This window comes from Patella vulgata, chromosome 3 (genome assembly GCF_932274485.2).
Source record: "Patella vulgata chromosome 3, xgPatVulg1.2, whole genome shotgun sequence".
Lineage (NCBI taxonomy): Eukaryota > Metazoa > Mollusca > Gastropoda > Patellidae > Patella > Patella vulgata.
The window spans coordinates 38,259,200-38,281,180 of NC_065881.2; the positions used below are offsets into that span (position 1 = coordinate 38,259,200).

A 21,981-nucleotide genomic window follows, 5' to 3' on the forward strand; every position below is an offset into this window, starting at 1 on the left:
ACTGATTTACATTCAATCGAGTCCGTTTTACTGTGAATTGTCATCAGTTATGTTCGGCGAAATACGCCAGAAGTCTCAACCGCAAGTCAGTTTCTAGCGTCTGGTTATTCCCGTCAACACCGATATTATTTATTGCGCATGCTCTCCAAATAAGAACACAGTATCACCGTTTGACATGACTTGTGGAATATGTCTAGCCTCATTCTTTCAGGACCTTGTTACAAATGGCGCTGAAACGCAATATGGTACACGATTCGTGTACCAATGGTAAAATGTTTATTTTGTCTTAAATATTGGATATCAGAAGCCCATCTTTTCCAGGCAAGATCACAACACCAATGCTGATTTAAATTGCAAAAAAAAAATCGTGTTTCCTATGTCGAAGATTTTCGATGATATTGAGTTACGGACTTAGCTACTTTAAGAAGCCTCGCTGATTTGTGCCCAAATCGGAGGTTCACGGGAGATAACTCGTGTATATGTGATTTTTGTTGACAAGAAACTTATTTAAATGTATACTTTCGTTGCAATTCGTTGTAATGTATTGTAATAAAAGATTGATAATTGTTTATTAAAATAAACAATTTAATATTATAGCTATATTTATTTATTTATAATTGCACCGATTGTCACTTTCGGTCATCGACATCGTAAGTCATAACTTGTTTAGAAATAAATAAATTCTCATGTTATCATAGTTTATGTTTTTTGGAGGTGTGATTGTATGTGATTTGTCACCTTTTACAATGACAATTAACTGGTGAACATTCTATATGCCTACTATTGGCATATTATTAAAATTACACTTCATTTAATCTGGACTGCTTCATGCTACAACGGATTATCTATGAAAATATCCAAAAAATTATTGATGAGACTTTATAATTATTTGATTGGCTGATTATTACTAAGTTAATTTTCGAATAAACTTAGCTCATCTACATTCGAGAAATGTTCGGTTTGACATTTTACATGGATTACTGCTGTGTTTTTATTGTGTTTCCCCGAGTTGACCATCTAGAAATATCGTTTTACAGCAGATACATTCTAGTATTAATATTAATGCAAAATATAAGTAAATACAATTGTCTTGGGGCGAATTCCGATTTTCTCAAAGTGAATTCCGGTGTTTTAAAGTAATTTTTTATTAATGTAAAATATTAGTAAATATGAAGGTCTAAAGTGCGAATTCAGATATTTTGTAAGTGAATTCTGGTGTTTTAAAGTAATTTATTATTATTGTAAAATATTTGTGATCGAGTACGAAGGTCTGAAGTGCGAATTTCGATATTTGAAAGTGAATTCCGGTGTTTATATGTTTTCAATGTGAATTCCGGTGTTTAAAAGTAATTTATTTTTAATGTAAAATAATAGTAAATATGAAGGTCTTAAGTGCGATTTCCGATATGTTGAAAGTGAATTCCGGTGTTTATATGTTTTCAATGTGAATTCCGGTGTTTATGTGTTAAAATTAGGACTGAAATGCTGATAAAAGAGGCTTTTTGATGAATTACAAATAGGTTCTACACATAATTGTTTTAAAACATCTCAAATTTGACGAGTTACGAGATTTTCTCCACACATGTCGAGTAAACTAATCTCCCTTTAATGGTCAAAATATCGGATTTACAAATCATATTAAATGTAAATATTGTCATTGTATAAAGTGTCAAATCACATACAATCACAACATAATAAACTATCATAACATGAGAATACTCTGAACAAAGACAATTAATTGTCAGCGGAACTTATTTAAATTGATTTCATTTATTTATTTCAAAACAAGTTACGATGTCGATGACAGATTAAGTGACAAACGACACAATTTGCAAGTGTAAATAAATAAATAGCTATAAATATTAAATTGTTTATTGCACTATTAATATTATATACCATATTACCATAATATGTTTCATGCATATAATTACTGTTTTAATAAACTATTAATCAATCTCTAATTACAATACATTACAACGAATTGCAACGAAAGTATACATAAGTTTCTTGTCAACAAAAATCACATACACGAGTTATCTCCTGTGAACCTCCGATTTGGACAAAAACCAGTCACGCTTCTTAAACTCATACTAAATTGTTATTTTGTGTTTCCACAGTCAATATTTTTGAAGTTATTGGTTGTTATTTTGGAGGTATTGGGTAACTCGGCGCAAATTGTTTTTTAGTGTTATTTTGGGTTTCGGCCTGTTATCATAACCATGATGCATATATTTGAAATGAATTCCGGTAGTCTTTCAAATAAATACACAAACAGGACCTTTATTTGGCCTGTGGAGATATCAAAATAGTAATTCGTTACAATAAATTAGTTTTGTGGGAGGAATCAGGGGTTTTCTGTGAATTCCGGTGATTACATGTGAATTCCGGTGATTGTAAATGAATTCTGGTGAATTCCGGTGATTAGTCGGTCCCGGATTATAATATGCTTATTTGTAGTTGGGTGTGGCAGAAATATTATAAATAACAATAATCAATCGTTTTGATTAAAAATATTGTTAATTTTGTTTGCAAATGCCGGGTGCGAATGGCTCCAGCATGTGCTACGTTGAAGTTAGCAGCACCATTTCTTATCTCGAAACACGGAGGGTTGAGAGATAAAGGTTTGTTACATGTATCTAGAGGCTTCATTACTTAGACTTAACTACTTTTAGTTTTACAGAAGGAAAAAAGTTAATATTGCGAGCTCATTAACCCGCACCGAACTCATCCCTCTCAGTGATATTAGCGGCCTTGCGAATATTCACTGATGATCCTAAATATCATTAGTTACCGGTACTGTATCAGTGCATGGCAATTGGCAATTATACCGGAAGGTCCTGCAGTATTAGGCCTATCATAATTCAGTCATTCACTGATTCAGATTCAGAAAATGAACATAAAGAGTCCATTGACATTTCTGTTCGATTTGATTTGCTATGCAGTTTGCCTAGATTACGTGTAAGACAATATTTTACAGCACTGCATGTGTATTCTTACCTCATTTTTTAAATTTAATGTTATTTCGAATAAAATTTCTTTTGTTTTCACGTGCAAAAATTTTCCTCTCACGCCGACAAGAGTTTTAGTGCGCATGCGCTGCTTGTACAGTTCGGCGTTCTCCCTAAAGTTACCAACTGAAATATTTTATGGGAAGCGAAATGCTAATTTTAATACTCCCTTCTTTATAATGTTGAAGCTGCGCGCATTTTGAAATTTATAGCTTATCAAAAGGCCTTTTCGTCAAATTTATTGCAAGAAATTTAACCCAGGTGAGGGGGGGGGGGCAATAATATTGATCGTTTCCTAATCTCAATTAAAAATATAATAAATTTAATAATTTAAATTATTTTGGATGTTGCAGCGGTCAAGGTATATAAGATAAGTTAAAGTATATTCTTTTCCGATAGGGCGCAATGGCTAGGCCTACATACTCTTCAAAAAAAAAGTTGGGGATATTGAAATGCAAATACCTATGCACGTTGCGATATGATAAATAGTCATGGATATTTGACATGCTTTAAGAGAGTATGTTCACAGATGAAGAACATGTCGCCCCAACAGAACCACTGCATAAGCTGCACATATGCGACACGCAATAGCGCCATACACTTGGGAGGGGTTCATTGTCAAATTTGACATTTCGAGGAAGGGTTGATGAAAACTGCCGCGTGCTGGTTTATCTATCCATGTTTGCTTTCCTATCGGTTCTTCCATAAGATTTACTGTTTAGCATATCTTTGCTTTTAGTGTGTTACGTTTAATTTGATCGGGAGACGTGTTCTTCGACGTCAACGTCAACCGACAACACTTCAAGAATTGGCCGATGCACTGCAAGAGGAGTGGGTCAGATTGCCCCAAATCGTGATTGGACGGTTGATTAGGAGTATGCCACGACGAATTGCTGAATATCTGAGGATTGGTGGAGCAATTACTCATTATTATGACAAAAATTAAAAACGTCCATTTTCACTTTTGACAGTGTATCTCTTTGCGAGTGAAATGGGGCCTTCAGTATGTTCATGTGTAGCAATACACTGGTTACCTCTAATAAACACAGCGGTGCATTCCGCGGTTTTGTAATGTTTCTGAATATCCCCTACTTTTTTTGAAGAGTAGGCCTATATATATCTGATTTCCTCATTAAGGCTACCATACTATATTTTCCACCCGCGCGGCAACATGAAGGGGTTCATTGTCAAATTTGACATTTCAAAGAAGGGTTGATCAAAACTGCCGCGTGCTGGTTTATCTATCCATATGTTTGCTTTCCTATCGGTTCTTCGATAACATTTACTGTTTAGCGTATCTTTGCTTTGGTGTGTTACGCCCATGTGAACTGTTTATGTTCATGTGTTGGCAATTGGCCTGGTATTAACATACACTGGTTACCTCTAATAAACACAGCAGTGCATTTCCGCGGTTTTGTAATGTTTCTGAATATCCACTACTTTTTTTGAAGAGTATATATATCTAATTTCCGCATTAAGGCCACCACACTATATTTTCCACCTTATATAGGAGGAAAATTTGCATAATCTACCAGTTTTCCATATTTTATAGCAGAAAATGCTTTTTTGGGCACTATACCCTTTGCTTTACAATTTCCTGAAGTTTGGTTCATAGAGAAAAAAAATAAATTAAAAAATATACAAAAATTTTGGTCGCCCTAATATTTTGTAACTGTTACATACGCATTAAGGCGGCTTTATGTATATTTTTGCATAATATACGCATTAAGGCGACATAATGTATATTGTTGCATAATATTAGGGGTGGGCAAATGACATCAACATTAATCGATATCCCACGTGACGAGTGTTTTCTAAGGCCATTTTGGCTGCTGAATCTGAATCCTATGATATTTTTGGCATGTGACCTCTTTTTAGGTTGGTTCAGTGTCCATTTTCAAAATGGCCGCCAAAAATGCACCTTTTTCATCGTAAAAGTAAGGAAATATTAAAACTAGTCCTCTAATATGTTCAAATGTATGTTTTTATAGGTCGGGGATACCAAATAAGACGAACTTAGATACAAAGGAATAATGGTTATACAGCAATCGTGCTTTTTGTCGTTTGTTTTCAGAAAAATCTGCATTTTTTTTCAGATAATTGTCCATAATTTGTTGATATCTGTGATGTCGGGTTATTCTATTTCAGATTTATTTGTACTGATACTGAACTAGGATCTTCCCAGACCATAAATAGTTCAATGAAAGTTTTATACTCTCTCCTGGAAGAATCTGTGTTGGTCTCGGGTGCGAGAGTCGCCGTTTCGTAAGTACTTCTGGTGAGGTATATCGACTAAGCCGTGCTGAATAGTATCCCCCTGTTCTTTGGAGCTCTGCGGATGACTGTACATTTGGATAGATTGAAGGACATCTGCCCCGTATTTTCCTTTGTCTCTAATGCCGTGAGATCTTTCTGGAGAAGGTCGGAGGCTGTCTGGTTTCCCACTACCAGAGACTGTCATCAACAATAAGCTTGAAATGGGACGACTTTATGGATTCTGGAAGATCGTCGATGAAGGCTATGGACCAATACAAGCACAGTGCACCGTGGAACTCTGGTGTAACCTGAGCCATGTCAGATGTTGCTCTGCCGAGTAGGACTTGTTGGTGTCTTTTGATGAGGAAGGATCTGGTCCACTTCAGTGAGTTGCCTCTTACTCTGTAATGTTCACGCTTATGAAGGAGCTTTTCATGGGGCACTTGTCAAACGCTTTGGCGAGGTGAGGAGTATGACGTGCAATTGTTTTCCCTTGGCTACGTGTGAGCCTATTTCCTGTATGGTAGAGATCAGTTGTGTCTTATAGGAGCGACGCTTCCTGAAACCATACTGACTATCACACAAGATGCTGTTCTTGTCGAAGTGCTGCATTATATGCTCCAGTATCTTGCAGGTGATGTGGGCAAGCGACACTGGCGTTTAGTTCCCTGGCTGATGTATGTCTCCCTTCTTGAATATTGGCTTCTTTCCAATCCTTGGGGACTATGCCTGAGTCGAGTGACATCTGGAAGATTTGTGTATGGGCAGGTGCTAATTTGGTGACTACGGCTTTGATGATGAAGGAGGGGACTGTGTTTGGTCCAGTTGCATAATAGAGCTTCAAATTCATCAGAAGTTTCAAGTGTATGTAAACCTTTCCAATCAAGTTTGACGGATGCCATGGTAGGAACACTGCAGTGAAAGCTGATTCAAACTGTGGATTCAGTATGTTGGCTTTTTACTGGGCGTCACTCTTGTTTTTGAGTGGTGCTACTCCAGTGGCTTCTTGTCCTTTACTCTTGATGAAAGTCCAAAATTTCTTGGAGTCTTCCTTATAGTCGCTGCTGATCGTGGTTTCAAGGAAATTCTGTAGCTTCTTGTAAAGGTCCTTGTCTTGATTCTTCTTAGTAAGGCGTGCCTTCTTTTAAGCCCTCTGTTACCGTCTGATGGCTCTATTAATATCTGTGTTTATCCAGAGATTTGTGTAACGAGAAGTCGTCCTCTTGGAGGGGACTCTTTTGGTGATGGTCTCGATGGTCTGCCTTTTGGTTTGGGGTTCTCCCATGTTATATAACTGAATCGGTGAGGTCAGTGAGATCCTCTTTGATTCCTTGTATGTCTGCTCGTTTCCAGAGGTATAGCTTTCTGCGAATGGGTTTTAGTCACTTAATTAGCCGTAGAGTACATGTCTAGAAGGACTATGTCATGGTCAATGTTGCCATAAGATGGAATAGGTTGGGTGATGTCCAGGGTGTTGCCTTTCCCTGTTGGGAAGTTGGCAAGCTGTTCTAAGTTGCTATGGTATCTGAGATAGAATAACCCGATATCACAGATATTAACAAATTATGGGCGTTATTCTGCAAAAATGCAGATTTTTCTGAAAACAAATTACAAAAAGTACCACTGTAGTATAACCATTATTCCTTTGTATCTAAGTTCGTCTCATTCGGTATCCCCGACCTATAAAAACATACATATTAGCACATATTAGACGACTGGTTTCAATATTTCCTTACCATTATGACGAAAAAAGTCCATTTTTGGCGGCCATTTGGAAATGGGCACTGAACCAACCTAAAATTACGTCACATATCAAAAATGTAATCGGTTTCGGATTCAGCAGAAAACACTTGTCGCCTAAAATGGACCTCCATTTGCCCACCCCTAATAATATACGCCTTAAGGCGACTTTATGTATATTTTTTTTATATATTTTGTGACAAGCGCGGCAACATGAGTCGGAATGCGCAAAATCTAATATTGCGGTACACGAAGCAAGTGAAAATATTGATTTTGGTCGAAATTGAGATTTTCACTAAAATGAGTCTATAAATAAGTCTATCGACCAAAAAGATCAAAATCTATAGCAATTAACCATTTTAAAACACTTTTATTTGACCGTTTTATAGGAGTGCCATATTCATAAATCTTTCTTTTTTCTTAAAATTCCAGCGAAATTAGTTATTTTTCGACGCACGCAGCGGGATGACAGGCCAATCGCCATACGTAATACATGGCATCGTGGTGAAGCCGTTAATCTCTAGTTGATAATATGGCCAAAGTATTACCGATTATCCCATGTTCAATGAATACAGACGAGTTTAATGGTACACCTTATTGGAATATACTCGATTCCACTGTGACGGAATTACATGGTACCCCTCATTTTGCAGTCACGTACAGTGGCTGTTTAATACAGTAATAGTATATTCCATTGAGGATTTTATAAGATGGGGGGATAATATCAGAGGAATGATTAAAAACCCAGATGGATTCTTTACATCAGATGCATCAGGTCTATAACATTATATATGACGGAATTACCCACTTTGACATTACCTAAATGCAAACTATGTACTTTTCATTAAATCTGCGAATCAAGACATGGCGGGCATCTTAGAATAGTCAAAATATGTCTAGCCCCGACAATAGAAAAACATTTTTTATAAACAAATCATCCCAAAGAAGTGTGCTTCGTTGCGCAAAACATGCGTGACGGAATTACCTTTCAAACTGTGCTGGAATTACAGTGCAGAAATTCCATCACGCATGAGGTTGTTCTTGTCATGACTTAAAGTTGCAATTGCAAATTTTCAAGTTATATTTTTAAAATGTATTAAAATAAAGCCTTAAAATAGATGGTATCCATAAACAGTCCTATTAATCCTATAATTCGCTACTGCCAGCTGAGAAATTGGCAAAAATATCATATTTAACTTCAAATTCCAACGTTGGAAAATGGCTGCCCCATGTTGTCAATAGCAAAACAGGGGAGGTAATTGTGTTGTTATTTCCTGTGTCATAGATTTTTAAGGGTGGGAAATAATGCCCATGATCGTATAATAGTGATTTGATAACCTATTGAGCAAAAGACATAGAAATAATTATGTTTTGACTTTCTCAGAAAATTTGAAGAAAGCTTCTCGATTCGATAGAGGATCATCACTCGACGTTGCATCCAATGCGTGGATTGGATCTCGTCTAGCTATATATTATGACATTTTTTATGGGGCGGACTTAGGCTGTTACAGAGTCGGATAGCTGATGGAAAGAATGAATTGTAACACATGTCTACAGCATGCGACAACAAAATTTAAAAAACAAATCAATTTTTGGCCAATATGGCCGCCATTTTGGAACGTCATTTTGGCCGCCATTTTGAAAAATGCCAATTACCCGACCGAAAAAAAATCTGCCTCAAGTTATCTTTAACTTTTCATATATTCTATACGCTCTTATGGCTGGAAAAGGAACTAAATAACAAATTGAGGAGTAAACCAAAGTTGTCAACGACTTAGCAGGGAAAGTTGGTATAGGCCTACTAACGGTCAAACAAGACCAAACATTCTGCTTGTGCTTGGTAGAAGCCAAAGAGGCATATTTTATTGACAAATATCGGTCAGCTTTAAATGCAAAATTGTAGTAATTTCATTGCATATAGGCCTAGTTATTGTTGCCTGATTTGATATTTAAGTTAGTTCCCTCTTTGTACTACTGTGTAACTATGACGCCATAGTCATTTTAGTATTACCAAAATGTTGACTATCTGAAGAGCTTAATAAAATAAGCGAAAGTGCGCTAGTAATCGATAAATAATGTAACTAATAATGTAACGTTAACTAATAGAAAACATGTACACACGTGTGTTAATCTGTAGTATAGCCTATCGTTAACTAATAGAAAACATGTACACACGTGTGTTAATCTGTAGTATAGCCTATGGGTTCAATTTATGAACAATGAGTGGAAGATAATCATGGGATAGATTTAAGAAAATTAATGAAGCTAATGGCCAATTGTTACTTATTGACTATTAAGTCGAGGAACGTATTTTTTAATAAAATGTTTTTCCATTAATTTCCTTTTCGTGCTGTCATCGACTTTCATTTTATAAAAAGGGAAAATTTGGAATTTTACTTGTAAGTGTTGTGCACATTTATAGATATGTCTATTTACAAATAAGGGCCCATTTTCAATATTACAATCCTGTCGATGGTTGCGTACTCTATCCCGTAGATGCGTGGACGTCTCCCCTATGTAAAAATTTAGACACCCATTGCTAGTCAAGACATATATGATATTTTTGTGTCACAATTCATATTGTCGTTGACACTAAATGTAAACTTAGGAAAATTATATTTGTTATTTAGCGTAATATGGTCGCAACATTTACATCGAAGATCCGGGCATTAAGATACATAAAAGCCGGTCCTTGTGATAGATGAATTGAATTTTGCTTTGGTTAGGAGGCGTTTGAGATTAGGTGACTGTCTTTGTGATTTAATGAATTGAACATTATCAAATTTCGTTCTGAGGTTGTCATTTGATGCCAGGATTGCCCTGCTCTCGTACATTGTTTTAAAGAAGTTGGGATGTTGGGGGTTATGAGTAGCGACAAAGGTAATGATATTATCCGAACTGTCTTTTGCTTTAGTAGCGCTCAGTGTTTGGATATCAATTGCCAAAGCCTTATTTATCCCTACTCCTATTACCTCGACGGGGTAATACTGTTTCAATAAATTTCATTTTAGCTCACCTAATCTGACAACCCGGATGTCTTCATCTATCACAATGGTGCATATTTTTCTAGCTAAAGAAAAGGGTATATTATTTTTGGTATGGCGTGGGAGACATGATTTATATGAAAGATAGTTTTTGGTATCTGTTTCTTTAGAATACATATCCGTTATAAGGAGTTCTCCCCTTCGTTTCACTAGAACGTCCAAGAATGCGATTTGCAGATCTTTCTTTTCAATTGTGAATTTGATATTTAGATCTAAATCATTCATTATTTTTTGCAAATCTGAAATGTTGCCAATTCGTTCATTCCAAATACAGAATATATCGTCTAGGAATCGTTCAACTGATTTTCTAAATATAATCTGTAATCCACGCCATGTTCAATTTCTACAATTGAGTATAGTTTTTCCTCAAGGAATACCATTGTTAAATTACTTAATTGTGGTGCCGTCTTGGTACCCATCGCTATACCAAGAATCTGTTTGTAATTGGTTTCGCCAAATGTAAAAGTGTTGTTAGTCAGGATGATTCGTATAGCTTTGAGGATGAAGTTGTTTGAAATTATCTCATGACTGCATTCAGGGTGTTTATCCAACCAATATTCTATGGCCTGAAAGCATCGGTCATGGGAAATGTTGCCATACAAACATCCATGGTTAAGAAAACATCGCCATCTTTCAAATTTTGGGGCAATCTATTAACAAAATCTATGTCATCCCGAATAACAGATTTTACATTTGGCACGTACGGCTTAAGTAAGATATCAATAAGGTTTGATAGTCTATTAGTAGGGCATCACGGACCGGCAATTATTGGTCTGAATGGGAGATCACCTGGCTGGAAAACACTGATGAATTCGGCATATTGGTGTTTAATAGACTCCTTGATCATCTTGGATTTAAGGAATTTTGGAAGACCATAAAACTGACTTGTTTTATACTCGAATTCGTTGTCCGCCAGTTCGTTGATGTGATCTTGGATTAAGGCGTTTATTAATCCCATTGTTCTTTTATCATAGTTGGAATCTATGGTTGTATACACCCGTTTGTCGTCAAGTATTTTAAGGTCGTTTCTCTGATAATATTCCGCATCCATCATAACTATGGCACCCCCTTTATCGCGTTCCTTAATAACGATCGTGTCGTTAGATTGCAAAGATTTTATAGCACACTGTTCCTCCTTCGAAACATTTGATTTTGCGTTGCGGTTTATAGGAAGTGGCAACTTGGTTAAATAGTAAATGAAATTGACCAGCATCACGTCCTTGCCACGTCTGGTGTTGAAGTGACTTTTGTTCCTCACAATATCCTCTGGCGCAGTTTCATCTGTTTCACCGAAAAATTCATTCAGTCGTAGCTTCCTACAGAAAGCGTTTATATGACACTCTAATTCCTGTATATTGGCTCTAGGCGTCGGTGTGAATTTCAGGACTTTCTGTAGGAAGTTTATCTCTTGATCATTTATGACTGGATGATATATTAATTATTTTCCGGTGTACTGGTACTCGCGATTGGGTGTTGCGGTCACGTTGTTGGAGCGACGCTGAGTTTTCGGTGCGATTGGTTTTGTGAGGGTGGTCGGTGCGGTTGGGATTGGCCTTTCTGGAAAAAAACGACCCTGCGTTAGATTAGTGTGCCCAGACCGCTGTTGTTTGGTATTCCATTGGTTGGTGCTAGACACATTGGTCACGTTTCTCCCATCTTTCTTCGGCACATTCGGTCTTTTATATCCATTATTCCGTGCCCTTGGTTGTTCTTTGGGTTTAGTCCCTAGTTTTTGCTTTCTTTTCTTGACCGTTTGCCAGGTGTTTCTGGGTGGAGCTGCGTTGGATGAATTAGGTGTCTCTGTGTTGTGACAAACATTCGCCTCGCATGGGTGTCCTCCATTTCTTCAGTACGCGTAGGTAAGTTTATCAAGAATTCCTTCTTATTTTTCCATATTGCGTGTGATTTATTTCTCTCCGTAGGCATTTCTTTGTTCGACATATTTTTCAGAAGATCCACTAGTTCTTGGTCTTGGTGTCCTTCAATATGTGCCAATTGTTCAGTCTTTGCTTTATTAATGACGTCTGTTTGTTTAGCAGAAAATTCAAACAGGGAGTCGATTTCATTTTGCATCTTTGGTATGTCAACTTCGTTTCTGCGTTTCGCTTGGTTCTCCTATTCGTTCAATCTTGGTTTTTCCTTGATTTTACGAGGGATAAAAGGAGTCTCCAATTCTAGAAACTGTTGGTATACCTCAGCCTTTTCCTTGTTTTGAATCATTTTGTAAAATGCCGTTTTTCGAACAAACATTTTTGCATTTTCTCCACTCTTTTATTATAGTTCCTTTAAAGAGTTGAGCCTCGTCTTCTAACGTTTTCTCACGTTTTTCATTTTGGCGACTCAGAACAAAAGAAGTGAGCGTACTTACAGATTCCTTTATTTGATTAGTCTGCTTGCACGAATTCTCGTCCATCTTTTTCATCAGAGTCTCCTGATTACTGGTGATGATCCCCAGCTGTCCTGACAGTTTTTCCAGTAGGATAACCACATATATATATACACACACACCCACACATACACACACACACTCAAAGCCATTAAAAACGCAATGCCAAATTCAAAGTTTATTTACTGCAACAACTTTTAACAAATGTACATAACAATTGACAAAATCAAGATAACAAGCATCTGTGGATAATTTCATGAAAAATTCACTACAAATGCACAAAACCGAAACGTCAGAGAACCATGAAACAAAGCAGGGGTCAGCTGAAGTCAATATCGGGTATGTCCACCCTGAGCTCTTACACATGCCTGAAGTCGCCTTGGCATCATACTCCTCGCAGTGTTTCGTTGATTATACCTAATCCCACTAAACACTACTTTAACGAAAGCAATTTCTGTTCCAAATTATGACTGGTCAATGGTCCGATTAACAACCAATAGCTAACTGCGTTACAAAAGCATTACGCTTAAAACAGAGCCCCAAATTGGAAAAAAAAATGTTTACATAACGTTACGTCACGACTCACGATTTTATTATTCCCAATTAACCAGTGCATAGCAGAATATTGCAGAAAAACTAATTGCGTGACAAACGAGGCTATCAAATCGAAAACAATGTAAACAATACTGTTTGGAGACGAACATACTTTCACCGTTTTCAATACCTTAAATCACTGTCTAAAGTTTTAGGGAAGACCCCCAGATTAAACGAAGAGCTGTCATGTCGCTGTACTTGGGATAGGTTTGATTGAACGGGAAGAATAGACACACTCCCTCAAAAGCTCAAGTATCAGACGCCAATCCAGCAATTACCAGAGAGGGATTTCTCGGGTCATTGCTTCAGGAATATGCCTTGGCATGGACTGGCACAGATGTCTCACTACACGCTGTGGGATTATTTGCCATTGATTTTGGGGTGTCTGTGCCAACTCTAAAACAGTTCGTGGTGGCACGGCTTGAGTTCGAACCCGTCGCCCAAGTTCATCCCAAAGGTGTTCGATCGGGTTCATGTCGGGAGACATAGCGGGCCAATCCATAACACGGACATGATGATTGTTCAGAAAGTCTCTTGTCAACCTGGCAGTGTGGAGTCGGGCGTTGTCATGCTGGAAAACCATCTCTGTCGACGAACAGCAATGGAAGCAGCACCGAAAGAAGGATGGCGTCAACATAATGTTGAGCTTTGAGATTGCCTTGGACCACCACCAACTGGGACCGGAAGTTGATGTTGATAGCGGCCCAAACCATGACGCCACCTCCCCCGAAACGGCCCCTTTCCAGCACGCAGTTACTAGCAAAGCGTTCATGTCGACGTCGGTAGATACGGTGACGTCCATCAGGAAAACTGAGGTTGAATCGGGATTCATCCGAGAAGATGACATTTCGCCATGGTGTGTTGTGCAGATACCCCTGATTTGCGGCCCATTGCTGTTTGGCAAGTCGATGACGATGCAAAAAGATTTGGCCTTGGGAAGGTCGACGGCAGCGTAACCCAAGAGCAGCCAGGCGCCTTCGGGCTGTTTGAGGGCTGGTCTGACGTTGCCGTGTTCCAACAGTTCCCCTGGCAGTAGCAGTAGCTGACTGGAACCTGTTGCGCAGATACTGTTGTCGGATGTGGCGATCGGGGTCGATCGGCAACTGTTCCAGTGGCGTGGAAGCGTTGTCTGAGGCGAGCAATGGGTGGACATTAAAGTGTCTGGGGACGGCTACCTGTGAAGCCCCCTGATCCAGCAAGCCAATAGCCCTGTTCCTTTTTTCTTGTGTACGGCGTGCAAAATAGTGTGACATGGGACTGCTTAAAATCGTGAAAAAGACAAGTGCTGCGTTTGCACGAACAAAGTTCATTACCGAGAACTGATATTGGGTTCAAACCCATAACTCCACAAAAAGAGACCCATCACAAGTTTCACCTATGTGCCATAAGATAGGAAAGCCCGAGAAAGCGTTTACCAGAAATATTTCACGAATTAGGTATTGCGTTTTTAATGGCTTTGAGTGTATATGAACCTAATGTATGTACGAAATATAAACAAAACTTATGAATATAAATAGGCTACATGATAGTCACTTGGACATGAAAAAGAGATCTTTATAAAATAAAAATTTGGTTTTTTTTTGGTTTTTTAGTCGTCCCGTGTAGAGGCCTATACATTGGCGTACACGTAAAAGATCCCTTGGCAGTTGGAGTTCGATATAAGAGTAGGCAATAGTGCCGGTGCCCGGACAAAATTTCCCTCATGGCACACTGTATGGCGTATGCCCATCTTCATTAACCCAGTCAGAGCAGAACAGTAGGACGTTAAACCCCATTTCATTCCATTTTGGTTTTTATAGAAGTGGGTGCCACACAACTTTTTTTTAAAAGCATGCTGTACAAAGCGAGAGCAAACGGTGGGTTAAACATATTTTCAGGATGACATGTATATAATTTTGCCAGGACAGCAACAATTATTTCCACATTTGCAACTTTCTACATCTTTACAGTGTCCATCATCACAAAGTTTGATTATACCTTGATTGTGTTTAATTCTCCACAATCGAAATATAGCCACGCAAACCGTGGAATGCGCCCGCACAGCAGCTTTGTCTGAACTGCAGCTTATCGAATAAAAATTGTGACCTCTAGAGGGGCCACAAGCTAAAAGCACAATTTTTCGTACGACCAGGGGTCATAATTCAGGAAGTTACGATCCGATATGCGCGAATATCAAAAGGAACCAAGATCTTTGGGATATAAACATGCATTCCAAGTTTCATCAAAATCGGATGAAAATTGGGACCTCTATAGAGGGTCCACAGACTTAAAATTGATATACCATATGAATATCGATTGGGATCAATGACCCCAAAACTTATACCAGATGTTTATACTATTTGCGTACAAGGGGCGGCCATTTTGTCCGACAGTTTTGGTCCCATTTTCACGAAATTCGAACTCAACCATTAGGGTGTCACGGTGATATACTATAACTTTTTTTTTTAAATCGAATAAAAATTGTGACCTCTAGAGGGGCCACAAGCTAAAAGAACAATTTTTCGTACGACCAGGGGTCATAATTCAGGAAGTTACGATCCGATATGCGCGAATATCAAAAGGAACCAAGATCTTTGAGATATAAACATGCATTCCAAGTTTCATGAAAATTGGGACCTCTATAGAGGGTCCACAGACTTAAATTGATATACCATATTTTACACTATTTGCGTACAAGAGGCGGCCATTTGGTCCAGCAGTTTTGGTCCGATTTACTCGAAATTCGAACTCAACCACTATTAGGGTGTAACGGTGATATACTAAAACGTTTTTTTACGAAATTCGAACTCAACCATTAGGGTGTCACGGTGATATACTATAAGGTGTTTTTTTTTAATCGGATAAAAATTGTGACCTCTAGAGGGTCCACAAGATAAAAGCGCGATTTTTCGTACGATCAGGGGTCATAACTCAGGAAGTTACAATCTGATATGCGCGAATATCGAAAGGCAAAAGGTCCATTAAAAAAAAAAGAAATGAACATTGGTTTTAACGTCCTACAGTTCTTCTCTAACTTGGCTAATCCCTTATGAAAAAGTCCTATAGAAAAAGTACAGGTTTCTATAGAAGTTTGTGGGATTCTATAGAATGCAATAGAATGCTGCAGGAAAACAAATTCATTCTGTAGTTTTTTTCACATGACTAGAGATTCATAAACATGTACTATACTTTTGTTTAGGATTGATAGATGAATATTTTCCAAGTGTAATTTCCTACAGAATTCTATAGAATACTGTAAGAAACTATTGGAAAAAAAAATAAACCTACAGATTCATTGGTGCTGCTATAGTTTTCTATAGAACTAACCTGTTTCCTCGAGTCATTTGAGTAATCCTTCAGTTTTCTACAGCGTTTGTGTTAAAAACTATAGTTTGCTATAAAACTAACTTGTATTCTCATGTCAGCTGGCGTTCTTATAGATTTGGTGGTAAAAAACTATAGTTTTCTATAGAACTAACTTATTGTCTCAAGTCAGTTGTGTGATCCTATGGTTTTCTATGACATTCTGACATTTTTTTCTATAGATTTTGTGGAGAAAAATATAATGCATGAGCCTTCTATAGTTTTCTGTAGAATTTATATGTATACTGTACTTAAACCATTTTAACAAATAGCCTACTATAGTTTCCTACATAATAATGTAGAAACAATGTTCTATACTACAGATTTCATAAATTGGTGATGTCTTTTATTCATACTATAGTTTACAACAGAATTTAGTGAGGCACTTGTGTGAATTATGTAAACTTTTCCAACATAATTTTCCTGGATACGGTTTCCCTTAATTTATTGTGATACCAAATGACAAACTAAAATAAGCTTACCACGAAAAATAAAATATTAAGTATAAAATAGTGTATATAATATGAATGAAATAGTGATACATGTTGACACTCAAAGGAATTCCCCAACCACCCGCCAAAAAATGCCAGTAAAAGTAGATCTTCACAACAAAAATATCAGATAATAAATTATTCTTCAGATAAGTCAATGAAATAAAGACAAAGTTTATTTAGAACACAGCAGTCTGACTGTTATTTGATCCTGCTAGTTAGATCTTAATGACTATAGCAGATTCTGTACTCAAATTATATAATTTGTTCAAGTCACCAGGTCAGCCGTTTATACCTGTCAACAAATTATAATTAACAGCCAATGTACTCTCTTGAAATCTGTTTGGCCATTGGCTGAATTTAATTTTAAATTCAAAAATTCAGTGTATAACAACTTAATATGTTAGTATTAACAAGAAGCTGAAGAGAATGGTGCTATTTTTTTTCACAGATTCGATTAAAGATAGAAAGATAAGTTTCTTAACAATAATATTAAATTACTTTAATTAGATAATATTTATGTGATTTTGTTATTTATTTAACTTTATTACCTATTCTTTTCCTTATATTTCAGTTATACCAAGAAAAAAAACTTTTCAGGGTTCTGGTTGGTGAATCATCAACAGAATTCAGATTTATCCATGAGAGAAAAAATAAGCTTATCAATTTAGAAGAATCATGAGAGAAAAATAAGCTTATCAATTTAGAAGAAATCATGGGCCAACTATATAATAGTTTTACTCCCAAAATAAGATTTAATAAAAAAAAAGTCTATAGAATTCTATAGTACCCATTCCTACTGAAAACTATAGTGACCCAATTTTCAAACTACAGACTACTACAGTATTCATTCCTATACATAACTGTAGAATTTCCTACAGAAAGTGCAATAAAAAAAAAACCTATAGAATACTATAATATTTTCCTATAGAAATTTTGCCATAAATCTGTAGGAAAAACTATAGGATGTGCGCTACAGAAATTATAGAATATTTGGGGCCGTTATTTCCTACAGGCCCCCAAAATTCTGTAGAATACTATAGAATTTTATCCTATAGAAAATGGGACACGCCCCCCCCCCCACCCAAAAAAAAAACTCTATAGTTTTTCTATAGAATTATATACAATACTACACTGGTATTCTGTAGGACTGTTTGCTAAGGGATGAAGACGGGTATATGCCATACATTGTGCTATGAGTGAAATTTTGCCTCGACTACTTTTATATCAAATTCCGACAGCCAAGGAATCTTTTACGTGCACGCTAATGTGTATCCTGTATAAAATTCTGTCTTGTAATCGTTCAAAGATCAAAGAAACACACTTTTATGGAATGACAATTACTATGGTTTATTTCACTGCGACGTTTCAACAAGATTTCACAAGTCGTAATCAAGCATATACACAAATAGATAAAAAATGAGAAATATGAATATATATATATATATACAAACATCAGTGCGAACTACCCAATGGTATGCAAGGAAAGTGAACATGAGTAGCTATCACAAGCTATTGGTGAAACAAAGGTGCATATAGAGAATCTCCTACCAGTCTTTTTTGATATCAAAAAAGACGTACGAGTAGGAGATTTAATTTATGACCCAATCCCTTCTTACATGCACAAATAGATAAATATAATTCTTTGCTGTAGATTTCACTTTTACTGAACATTACGGCGTAGTGATACGTCATTTTTTGACAGCAATTCAACAATTGCAAAGTCCTTTATTTCCATCAAGGTCAATTGAATAACAATAGTTCATTTTTGATAAAAAAAAAAAAGAGTTACTTTTAATAAGAAATGAACTGTTCTTTGAAAAAAAAAAGTAGTTCCTTTTCAACTTATCAATCAAATTCATGTAAAGCGATATCTCCAAAATCGTGTATACTAGGATAAGCTTATTATATACAATTAAAAGATGAAACAGGATTACCGAGATGTATCGAAACCATACACATAATACCATAAGATAAGAGGCTACTCGAAAAATGTTTTTTTTTTAAATTATAAAGCTATTGAATTGAAAATGGTACAAGTGGTTAGGGAATGTAATAAACAAGAGAAAACTAAAAGTTAAAAAAATGCAGCCTGTACATATCTCTGGCACTTATAAAGATAAATGTCTCATTTTTGGACTGCTTATTGTCCCCCGCCTTTCGAAGAAAGCAGGTGACTATTAAAACGGGTTCGTCCGTCCGTCAGTCTGTCTGTCACACTTTTTGGGATACAATAACTCTCCTTCTAATTGAGTTAGAATGTTCAAACTTGGTGTGGATGTTTATTAGGCCAATGCCTTGATGGAGTTCGAAGATGATCATTTTCTGCTTAGGGTAAGCCGATATAAGCAATTTGATTGGTTGAGGCTTTGGGACACAATAACTTTAGTTCTAATTAAGTGAGAGTGATGAAACTTGGAGTTTTGTTTCATTACATCAATACCTTGACTATAAAGTTCGATAATGAGCATTTTCTGCTCAGGGTAAGCAGAGCGATAAGCAATTTGATAAGCCAAGACTTTGGAACACAATCACTCTCCATCTAATTGAGCTATATAGTTTAAAACCTGGTGCGGGTGTTTATTAGGTCTTTGCCTTGATGGATTTCGAAGATGAGCATTTTCTGCTTAGGGTAAGCGGAGATAAGCAATTTGATTGCTTGATGCTTAAGGACATGATAACTTTAGTTCTAATTAAGTGAGAGTGATGAAATTAGATGTATAGTTTCATTACATCAATCTCTGGACTAAGTTCGATAATGAGCATTTTCTGCTCAGGGTAAGCGGAGCGATAAGCAATTTGACTGGTCGAGACTTTGGAACACAATAACTCTCATTCTAATTGAGCTAGAATGTTCACACTTGGCGTAGGTGTTTATTAGGTGAATGCCTGAATGCCCTGATGGTGTTCGAAGAGGAGAATTGCCTGTTTAGGGTAAGCAGAGAATTCGATTGGTTGATGCTTTGGGACACGATAACATTAGTTTTAATTAAGTGAGAGTGAGGACACTTGGTGTATAGTTTTATCACATCAATACCTTGACTAAGTTCGATAGTGAGCATTTTCTGCTCAGGGTAAGATGAGCGATACTTTGGAACACAATAACTCTCCTTCTAATTGAGGTAGAATGTTCAAACTTGGTGTAAGCAGAGATAATCCGATTGGTTGATGCTTTGGGGCACGATAACTTTGGTTTTAATTAAGCGAGAGTGATGAAACTCTGAGTATATATTCATTATATCATTACCTTGACTAAGTTCGATGATGAGAATTTTCTGCTTAGGCTAAGGAGCCATAAGCAATTTGATTGGCCAAGACTTTGGAACATAACAACTCTACTTTTAATTAAGGTAGAATGTTTAAACTTGATGTAGATGTTCATTAGGTGAATGTCTTGACTGAGTTCAATGATTATCATTTCGAGCTAAAGCTAAGCAGAGCTAAGAAATTTCATTGGTCGATGCTTTGGGACAAGATAACTTTGATTCTATCTGATATAGAGTGATGAAACTTAGTGTATAATTGATAATCAGTTCGATTGCTTGATACTTTTGAAACCAGCGGCTGCCAGACAGGATACGCCCACATGTTGCAAGAGATGGATAGAGAACAAGCTAAAAACGATGTACAATCAGGTGCCATAATTCAGAAAGTTATGGTCTGAAATGCGCAAATATCAAAAGAGACTGAGATTTTTGGAATAGAAAGATATGTTTTAAGTTTCATCAAAATCGGATAAAAATTGTGACCTCTAGAGGGTCCATTTTGATTTTCCCGAAATTCCAACTCAACCTTCATTATGGTGGAATAGTGATATATTTAAAGGGTTTTTGAAATCGGATAAAAAAAATTGTGACCTCTAGAGAATCCACCAGCCAAAAATGCGATTTTTCGACCACTCAGGGGATATGTGTGATTATCAAAAGGAACTAAGATCTTTATGATAAAAACATTATTTAAAGTTTCATCCAAATCGGATAAAAACTGTGGCCTCTAAAGGGTCCACAACCTTGATTTGCCATAATGTTACACTATTTGCATACAAGGGACGGCCATTATGTCCGTCATTTTTGTCAGATTTTCACGAAATTCAAACTAACCATCATTAGTGTATAACTGTGATATATTCCCACGTTTTTTTTTTAAAACGGATGAAAATTTGTGACCTCTATAGGGACCACAAGCTCAAAACACGATTTTTCGTACAATCAAGGGCCATAATTCAGGAAGTTACGATCCGATATGCGCGAATATCGGAAGGAACCAAGATCTATGGGTTATAAACATGCACTTCCAAGTTTCATCAAAATTGTGATCTCTAGGAGGTCCACAACCTTGATATACCAGATGTTTATACTATTTGCATACAAAGGGCGGCCATTTTGTCCGACAGTTTTGGTCCCATTTTCACGAAATTCGAACTCAACCATTAGGGTGTCACGGTGATATACTATAACGTTTTTTTAAATCGAATAAAAATTGTGACCTCTAGAGGGGTCACAAGCTAAAAGCACAATTTTTCGTACGACCAGAGGTCATAATTCAGGAAGTTACGATCTGATATGCGCGAATATCGAAAGGAAACAAGATATTTGGGTTATAAACATGCATTTCAAGTTTCACCAAAATTGGATCAAAATTATGGACGTCCGGACGGACTGGGGCGACAACAATATACGCCCACATGAAAATATGGGAAAGCGAGGCCAAGTCTCGAATATACCAGTGCCCTGGTTACCACTATGCACACATCTGTCAAAACTACAAACAGTAATAACTGGGATCAGAATGAAGTAATTTGAATGAAATTTTCAGTTCAGTTTGGCCATTTAATGATATAATTTAAAAATGGGAAGCAAGGCCAAGACTCGAATGATCAGTACGGTGGTTACAACCTATGCACAATTCTTGTCAAAACTACAACAACTGATAACTTTGCTCAAAATAAGGTAATTTAATGAAATTTTCAATATATTCATTTTGCATTATTTATTTAGAAATATTATAGTGAGAATGGCCAGCTCTTTATCTAAATCTAATATAATGCCCCTTTAACATAGGTTATTTGGAAAACAAATGGCCAATTTTTGATCTCCAAAAATCCAAAATAATAATTTCTC

At 36.7% G+C, this 21,981-nt stretch overlaps 1 protein-coding gene across 3 annotated transcripts in view; it reads right to left on the minus strand.

Moving 5' to 3' along the window:
* The window catches only part of LOC126814455 (interleukin enhancer-binding factor 2 homolog), a 42,766-nt gene extending 39,657 nt beyond the window's left edge, over positions 1 to 3,109 (minus strand). For 2 of the 3 annotated variants that reach the window (XM_050539597.1, XM_050539596.1), the window contains exon 1: positions 2,998 to 3,109. In XM_050539597.1, coding sequence (XP_050395554.1) covers positions 2,998 to 3,002 — 5 coding nt within the window. In that variant the 5' untranslated portion in view covers positions 3,003 to 3,109. The remainder of the gene's footprint in view (positions 1 to 2,997) is intronic. The other variant, XM_050539598.2, reaches the window with a different exon arrangement.
* Positions 3,110 to 21,981: the final 18,872 nt, after the last annotated feature.